This window comes from Rattus norvegicus, chromosome 6 (genome assembly GCF_036323735.1).
Source record: "Rattus norvegicus strain BN/NHsdMcwi chromosome 6, GRCr8, whole genome shotgun sequence".
Classification (NCBI taxonomy): domain Eukaryota; kingdom Metazoa; phylum Chordata; class Mammalia; order Rodentia; family Muridae; genus Rattus; species Rattus norvegicus.
The window spans coordinates 142,980,851-142,990,457 of NC_086024.1; the positions used below are offsets into that span (position 1 = coordinate 142,980,851).

Below are 9,607 nucleotides of genomic sequence, written 5' to 3' on the forward strand. Positions count from 1 at the left end.
CTCAGGATCCAGTGATATTTTTAACATGTATCACCACACTTTTCACTTTTTATTGTTTTATTGAGTAGGAAACATGCCAATAGAAGTGATAACTGGTGAAGTGATTCACAAGGTATGGTGAATTATAGGGTTATCCAAGAAGCATTATAAAGATGATTCATTATAAAGATAACAAGGGCAATACAGGACTATGAGGAGGAGACAATAAATGGACATTCAACATTACTGTCCCTGAGCATGTCTAAAGATTAGTCTTTTATCTCATCTCAGTCTCATGGAAGCTTGCTGCTCCTTCAGTTTTTGATGCATTCAGGATGTGGTTAGAACACTGTGTCTTGCACAGTAATAGACTGCAGAGTCCTCAGATGTCAATCTGCTGAGTTCCATGTAGGCTGTGTTGGAGGATTTGTCTGCAGTCAGTGTTGCCTTGCCCTTAAACTTCTGATTATAGCTAGTAGTATCAATTAGAGGAATAATAGTTCCAATCCATTCCAGGCCCTGTCCAGGGCTCTGCTTTACCCAGTGCATAGCATAGTCAGTGAAAGTGTACCCAGAAGCCTTGCAGGACATCTTTACTGAAGCCCCAGGCCTCACCAGCTCATCTCCAGACTGCTGCAGCTTTACCTCAGAGTGGACACCTGTTCAGAGAAAGGCAAAATGGATATTATTGTCACCTCAGACCCTGTCTTTTCTTCAAATTTGGAAATTGTGAGCCCCTTACCAGCAGTTATGGACAGAAGAAAGGGAAAGACCAAGCTCCATTCCATGGTTAGAGTCCGCGTGTTCAGGGATCGTGGAGAGGACACTGATCACAGGTTGTTTTCAGTGTGTGGCTTCCCTGTATTTACGGCTGTAGACTCAGGTAATTTGCATATTAATGAGCATGAGATATTTTACATAATAACCTAGTCCAGCTGGAGAAGAATTGGAGGAGAAGGAATTAAAAGACACATGGGTCAGGCCACAGGATGCTCAGGTACTCAGGTACAAGTCCTAATCCTCTCTAACAAAATGCATCCCATACACTTCCACTCTGAGCAGATTCTGTGGATGTAACTCTATGGTCTAAACTCTCCAAAGATATTTGCCATGATTCTGTTGCTTCACTGTGGCAAAATATCATCAGATTGCTCTACAGATGGTTTTGTGATGATGATGAAAATGATGGAAAACTCTGAAAATGGCTATACTTTTTAGAGTTTATTGCCTTCTTTCAGATATATGGAATTAATATTTACCTTTCCAACAGGTTATATATTTCAAAACTGAGTACAATGACTGAAAGTAAATGTACTATGCATACACACATAGAGTCATCACTAGTAAATACTGAATGTCTACAAATCTTCTGCCACAAAAGTGAATATCTTTTTCCCATCAGTTATCAAATGTCAAAAATTCTGCTTAGTGTGTAACTTCAAGGTTTCCTTCGCATCCTTGTTGTAATGTTTCACTTTTTTAATATGTTATATTACTTTGTGATGAGAAAGGGTACACATGCACCAAAGTGGATTTACTAACCTGAGGGGACTATTTGCCAAATCATCCCCAAGAGATTTACCTGATATTGGCAAGCTTACCAGAAGATATCTTTACTTGCTCAGCCATTTCAAGATCTACAATGTGGTAATTTTCACTGGTTTGATTTGTGTGTGTGTGTGTGTGTGTGTGTGTGTGTGTGTGTGTGTGTGTGTCTATGCTGGTAAATATAGCTACTGAGAGTTTTTCAGTAAGAATAGTCCACTCCCTAAACATAGAATTTTATGGTAGAATTTCTGTGAAGTGTTTCACAAAGAATCTTGATGGTTTCCAGCATGGAGACAACTCATGTCAATCACAGCAGGCCAGATCAGTTAATATACTTAAGAAAAGAAACCACAGTGGAGACATTGTCCCCTCCACACCCTCCTCATCTCTCTATAGGGATTATTGGCCTCATTGCTCCCCCTGCTGTTCATGAAACCCACACAGGTAGGTTTGTCATGACTTACAATGAAGTTGCAGTCTGGCTTCAGAAATGATTTATCCCTGTATCTTCAGTGTTCGTGGAACTCAGTTGGAGGGAGAAATGGATCCAGATTACATGGGGATAATGACATATACATCAGAGAGTTTACATTGTGCCAGTATTATTATAGTATCACTCTCAAAGCCAGGTTCTTCCTTGGTGTCATTTGGATCCAGTTCTTGCAGTTCCCATTTCTAAAAAGTTAATGACAGGAGATAACAGCTTATTTTCTGTCCTTATTAGACTACACCTGGAGCAGAAAGCCTGTGTTCAGAGTGTAAATCACTCACACTACATTGTATAAATAGACTAAGTAAAATGACTTACACAATAACTGTACACAGGACTGAATATGTTGACATAAATAACTGAAATGCTACACCAGCTCAGGACCTGGCTGACTCTTAAGAGCTGAAAACATTTTGAACAGAGTGTTGTAATAAGCCTGTATTAACAAGACTGGATATTTAGTGAACATTTTGACTAGAGAAAATTAAATTGACCAACCAGACAAAGATTTGAATCCTAGAGATTTGCAATGGGAGTCACTCTACAATTACAGGAGCTCTCAGAGACTGAGGACCAACCAAAGAGCACACATGGGCATGACCTAGGCCCATAGAACATATATAGAACATATACAGTTCAGTCTTCTTCGGTGTCCCCCAACAACTGGAGTAGGGGCTATGCCTAAAGCTGTTGCCTATCTGTAGAATGTATTCCCAAGACTAGATTGCCTTGTCTGGACTCAGTAGGAGAGAATCCCCAAAACCCTACAGAGAGTAGATGCAGCAAGGTTTGGGGATATCCAATATGGCATCAACCTCTCAGAGGAGAAGAGAGCAGAACAGAAGGAAGGACTGTTTGAGGGATGCCAGGAAGGAGGGGCAACAAATAAGGATATAAAATGAAAGAATGAATTGATGAATAAATGAATTCATGGATAGAAAAATAAATAAATAAATACATAAATACATAAATGTAAAGCACTCCTTAGGATCTCCCATTATAACATGGCCAATGAAAAATAAACACCTTGTCAGAAAATAGGTTATTCCATTTTACATTTATAAAAAGGCATTTTCTTGTGTGCTGCATCAGTTTCCTTCCTATCCAGAGAAAGTTCTTCCATTGCTACTTAAAAACAAATCCTCCTTCTCCCTTGTTCCCTTACCCTTCTTCTTCATTCTTTATCTCCTGACTTTTCCTCTTATCACCTGCCCTTTGTCTGTCTGTGGCAAATAAGACTCTTTGTGCTGAAAACTGGGGCTTGGGATGTCCTGGGACTGTACAGCCATTCCACTACCACCACCAGGGTTGTCCTGCAGCTGTTAGAGCAAATTTCTGAAAATATTGACACTGCTGAGAATTTCAGGTGTATGTGGTTGCTGTAAGTTCAAAAACCATCATATCAGGAAGGATGACATTCATGCCCTTTCACAAAGACACATGAATACAGGTGCTATAATTGTCTAGGAAAACTGAAATACAGATAATTTCTCTCCATCATCAATACCAACTCTGCTCTAATCAGCTCTGGGGTTATGTTGGGAAGATTCCTGAATGATGTCCACTCCTGCACCAGGGATAAGGATCCTCTTGCACTTCTGCAGTATCAAAGCCACTGGGTCTGCCTGCCATAAGATTCAGTAGGGTGAAGATCAAGAAGGGGGAAACCTGATCTTGAATCTCAAGGACATAAGTTACCTTATCAGGTACTTTGAAAACATGCCTCACAGTGCAGTGTGAGTTCTTGATTATTGTTCTAGAACACATGGCACAAACATCAGTACAGCAAAGATTTGTAGACATAGTGTCTGCTGTGACAATACTCACATGAAATTCTATAAAAAAAATTACTTAGAAAACTTATGATGAACAAGATAATGTCACCTTACCATCAACCCCTTGTTGAGTGTTCTGGATTTGGTGTTGATCATTCAGCAATTGGAACTGGAAATTACGGGCTATGCTTCACTGTCAGAGCTGCAGGATCAGGTCATGAATGATTTTGAAAAGCAAATTGATAAATTGCATGTCCTCCTCCTGTATGGTGGGCTCCTTGTTGGAAGCCTAAGAGATCTGTATGCTTAGACAAGTTAAAAGAAAAACAAAACAAAACAAAACAAAACAAGAAAATAGGAAAGAATTATACCACTCTCACTACTTATACATATATGGGGTCATTTACAATACTGTGATTTTCTTACTGTATACTTTCCTTTTTAATTAAGAATAAACTCTTTGCTCATAAAATACATACTTTTATTATATTTTCCCTACTTTTACTCCTTTCTCTTCCCTCCCACCTCTTCTCCTATCTGGATCCACATACTTCCTGTCTTTTATAAGAATGAAGTTCTAGAAGGTAAAATAAAACTGAGAAAAATGAAATAAAATTAACTAAAAGTAAACACTGAAGTTGGACAAGGTAAATAAACAAAAGGAAAAGTCTCCCAAGGAGGAAGCACAGATTTAGAGACCCAAATGTTCAAAAACTCAGGAGACCCAGAAAATTACTAAACTGGAAAGTATAACATTTATACAAAGGACTCTTACTAAAATAAATACATAAAAAAATTCCTGAAACAGACACAGGTGAAAGAATGTTTTGATATAGCAAACATGTGAAAGGATCTTTAGAGAAGGGATACAACTATGACCACACATACACTGGAAGGCAAGCACTGAGCCTTGTTTGGTTTGCTCCACATCATTAGTCTTTTAAGAACAGGCATGTGTTGGTTTTCCTACCATAGCTTTGTTGAGTTCAACTTGTAGTAATGCTGACATGGAGAGAAACTTACCCTGAAGAACTTCTTCAGAGATTCCTGCAACTGCTAACTGCTTCTGCAGCCACAGGCAAGCTGTGTTTTCTTCTGGTTTCTTCATGTTTGAACTAGAGGTGCCTGGGGTCTCCCTCCCTACAGGACTGGTTTGCAACTGCTGAGTTGTTTGGTGTTTGCATTGGACTTCACTGCTGCCAAAAATCAAGCTGCCTGCTTAAGAACTATTACTGAACAGGCCCACTTCTCCCATGTCCTAATAAATCTTCTCTACCATTTTGTTTACATGTTACGGGAAGTGGGATATCATTTGAGATGCAACAAAGTGAGTGAATAATAAAAATAAAGAAATTTTTAAAAAGAAAATATCTGAGCACTGAAACATTTACTGGTATCCATAGATTTTTATCTAACTTTTGTCAGTTCGGGAAAAGAGAAATGATAAGAGATGAGTCAATACAACGACAGCGAACTGAACAGAAATGACTGGAAACTGTGCACTAAGGATGACCATAAGCACACCAGAAAAAAACCAGCATGTTTTCTCTTTCCATGATGTTCTAGTTTTGGAAAAGTAAGAAGTACACAGGATTTGGGGCCTTTAGCCAGGTAGTTTAATTTAAATTACCTTTGTTCTTTAAAAATCCTTAAACAGGGGTTGGGGGTTTAGCTCAGGGGTAGAGCGCTTGCCTAGCAAGCACAAGGCCCTGGGTTCACTGCCCAGCCCTAAAAAAAAAGAAAAAAGAAAAGAAAAAATCCTTAAACAATATATCTAAATACAATTTTCCTGTCCCCAACTCCTCCTAGATCTTCATTCCTTTGCTGCAAAGCCAAAATTATACCTTTCCGTTCTCTCCTTAACCAAACACAAACAAAAACATAACACAAGAATCACTTTCAATCTCTTTGTCTCCCGAACTTACTATTCATCCTATCTCTCTTTACACACACACACACACACACACACACACACACACACACACACACACACACAATCTCAAAAAAACTCCAGAGCAATCAGACAACAAAAGGAGATCAAAGGGATACAAATTGGAAAAGAAGAAGTCAAAATATCACTATTTGCACATGATATGACTGTATATTTAAGTGATCCCAAAAGTTTCACCAGGAACTACTAAACCTGATAAACACCTTCAGCAAAGTGGTTGGATATAAAATTAACTCAAATAAATCAGTAGCCTTCCTCAACACAAAAGAGAAACAAGCCGAGAAAGAAATTAGGGAAATGACACCCTTAATAGTAGCCCAAATAATATAAAATACCTCGATGTGACTTTAACCAAGCAAATAAAAGATCTATATGATTAGAACTTCAAGCCTCTGAAGAAAGAAATTGAAGAAGATCTCAGAAGATGGAAAGATCTCCCATGCTCATGGATTGGCAGGATTAATATAGTAAAAATGGCCATTTTACCAAAAGCAATCTACACATTCAATGCAATATCCATCAAAATACCAATCCAATTCTTCAGAGAGTTAGACAGAACAATTTACAAATTCATCTGGAATAACAAAAAACCCAGGATAGCTAAAACTATCCTCAACAATAAAAGGACTTCTGGGGGAATCACTATCCCTGAACTCAAGCAGAATTACAGAGCAAAAGTGATTTTTAAAAAAACTGCATGGTATTGGGACAGAGACAGACAGATAGACCAGTGGAATAGAATTGAAGACCCAGAAATGAACCCAAACACCTATGGTCACTTGATTTTTGAAAAAGGAGCCAAAACTATCCAATAGAAAAAAGATAGCATTTTCAGCAAATGGTGCTGGTTCAACTAGAGGTCAATATGTAGAAGAATGCATATCGATCCATGCTTATCACCACGTATAAAGCTTAAGTCCAAGTGGATCAAGGACCTCCACATAAAACCTCATACACTCAAACTAATAGAAGAAAAAGTACGGAAGTATCTCGAACACATGGGCACTGGAGAAAATTTCCTGAACAAAACACCAGTGGCTTATGCTCTAAGATCAAGAATCAACAAATGGGACCTCATAAAACTGCAAAGCTTCTGTAAAACAAAAGACACTGTTGTTGGGACAAAACGGCAATGAACAGACTGGGAAAAGATCTTTACCAATCCTACAACAGATACAGGGCTTATATCCTAAATATACAAAGAACTCAAGAAGTTAGACCGCAGGGAGACAAATAACCCTATTAAAAAATGGGGTTCAGAGCTAAACAAAGAATTCACAGCTGAGGATTGCTGAATGGCTGAGAAACACCTAAAGAAATGTTCAGTGTCTTTAGTAATAAGGGAAATGCAAATCAAAACAACCCTGAGATTTGACCTCACACCAGTGAGAATGGCTAAGATCAAAAACTCAGGTGACAGCAAATGCTGGCGAGCATGTGGAGAAAGAGAAACACTCCTCCCTTGTTGGTGGGATTGCAGACTGGTAAAACCATTCTGGAAATCAGTCTGGAGGTTCCTCAGAAAATTGGATATTGAACTACCTGAGGACCCAGCTATACCTCTCTTGGGCATATACCCAAAAGATTCCCTAACATATAACAAAGACACGTGCTCCACTATGTTCATAGCAGCCTTATTTATAATGGCCAGAAGCTGGAAAGAACCCAGATGCCCTTCAACAGAGGAATGGATACAGAAAATGTGCTACATCTACACAATGGAATATTACTCAGCTATCAAAAACAATGACTTTATGAAATTCATAGGCAAATGGAGGGAACTGGAAAATATCATCCTGAGTGAGGTAACCCAATCACAGAAAAACACACGTGGTATGCACTCATTGATAAGTGGCTATTAGCCCAAATGCTTGAATTGCCCTAGATGCACAGAACTCATGAAACTCAAGACGGATGATCAAAATGTGAATGCTTCACTCCTTCTTTATACAAAGAAGAATACCCTTGGCAGGGAATACGAGGCAACGGTTAAAACAGAGGCAGAAGGAACACCCATTCAGAGCCTGCCCCACATGTACCCCATACATATACAGCCACCCAATTAGACAAGATGGATGAAGCAAAGAAGTGAAGGCTGACAGGAACTGGATGTAGATCTCTCCTGAGAGACACACCGACAATACAGCAAATACATAGGCGAATGCCAGCAGCAAACCAATGAACTGAGAATGGGACCCCCGTTGAAGGAATCAGAGAAAGGGCTGGAAGAGCTTGAAGGGGCTTGAGACCCCATATGAACAACAATGCCAAGCAACCAGAGCTTCCAGGGGCTAAGCCACTACCCAAAGACTATACATGGACTGACCCTGGGCTCCAACCTCATAGGTAGCAATGAATAGCCTAGTAAGAGTACCAATGGAAGGTGAAGCCCTTCGTCCTGCCAAGACTGAACCCCCAGTGAATGTGATGGGGGGAGGGTGGTAAGGGGGGAGGATGGGGAGGGGAAGCCTATATAGGAGGGGAGGGAAGGGGTTAAGGGGATGTTGCCTGGAAACCGGGAAGGGGAATAACAATCAAAATGTAAATAAGAAATACTCAAGTTAATAAAGATAAAAAAATGAAATACAGGACAACACAGGTAGGCAAGTTGAAGCCCTTAAATAGGAAACACAAAAATGCTTTAAAGAATTACAGGAAAGCACAACAAAACATCATTGGACTCAATTACCCAATATAAATACATAGATTAACAGACTAAATACAGAAAGAGGACCCAGGATTTTGCTGCATACAGCAAACATACCTCAGTGACAAAAACAGATACTACCTCAGAGTTAAAAGATGGAAATTTTTTTCCAAGCAAATGGTCCCAAGAAACAAGCTAGAGTATCCATTCTAATATCAAATATAATCGATTTTCAACCAAAATTTATCATATTCAGCAAAAAAAAATCCATCAAGATGAACTGTCAATCCTGAATATCTATGCTCCAAATGCACGGGAAACTACATTCATGAAAGAAACCTTACTAAAGCTCATAGCACACATTGCAACTCACACAATGATTGTGGGAGATTTCAACACCCCACTTTCACCAATGAACAAATCATGAAAAAGAAACTAAAAAGAGACACAGAGAAACAAATGGAAGTTATGAAATAAATGGATTTAACCAATATTTATAGAATATTTCATCCTAAAACAAAGGAATGTACCTTATTTTCAGCACCTCATGGTACCGTCTCCAAAATTGACCATATAATCAGTCACAAAACAGGCCTCAAATACTGAAAGATAGAAATAAAACCATGTGTTCTATCAGACCATCACAGATTAAGGTTTGTCTTCAATAACAAAAAAAAAAAAACAACAGAGAACCCACATATACATGGACATTGAACAATGCTATACACATAGATAACTTGGTCAAGGAAGAAATAAAGAAAGAAATTAAAGACGTTTTACAATTTAATGAAAATGAAGCACAGCATACCCAAACTTATGGGACACAATGATAGCAGTGCTAAGAAGAAAACTCATAACTTTGAGTGCCTCCAAATAGAAACTGTACAGAGCATACCTTAGCTCCTTGACAGCACATGTAAAAGCTCTAGAACAAAAATAAACTAAAACATTGTAAGTTTCCCTTTTTTGTTGTTTTGTTGAATAAGAAATAGGTCAATGGAGCTGGTCACTGGTGAAGACAATGGTAAGGTATTGTGTACTATGGGTTTATCCTAAATCAGCATTGCAATTTTCCTAGAAGTGACAAAGGCAATATAAGATTGTGAGGAAGAAATAAGTGGACATTCAAAAGTACTATTTTTGAGCAAGTCTAGGTTATTCTTTCAGTCATCTCAGGCCCAGCACAGGTTCCTGTTCCTTGAGAGTTTTTGACACAC

General features: G+C 38.7%; 1 gene segment (V, D, J or C); it reads right to left on the bottom strand.

Moving 5' to 3' along the window:
* Window positions 1-272: 272 nt before the first annotated feature.
* LOC503101 (Ig heavy chain V region 108A-like) lies at window positions 273-826 on the bottom strand. The segment is given in 2 exon segments: window positions 273-638; window positions 722-826. Coding segments are annotated over 2 exon segments (375 nt in total).
* Between the last annotated feature and the right edge of the window lie 8,781 nt (window positions 827-9,607).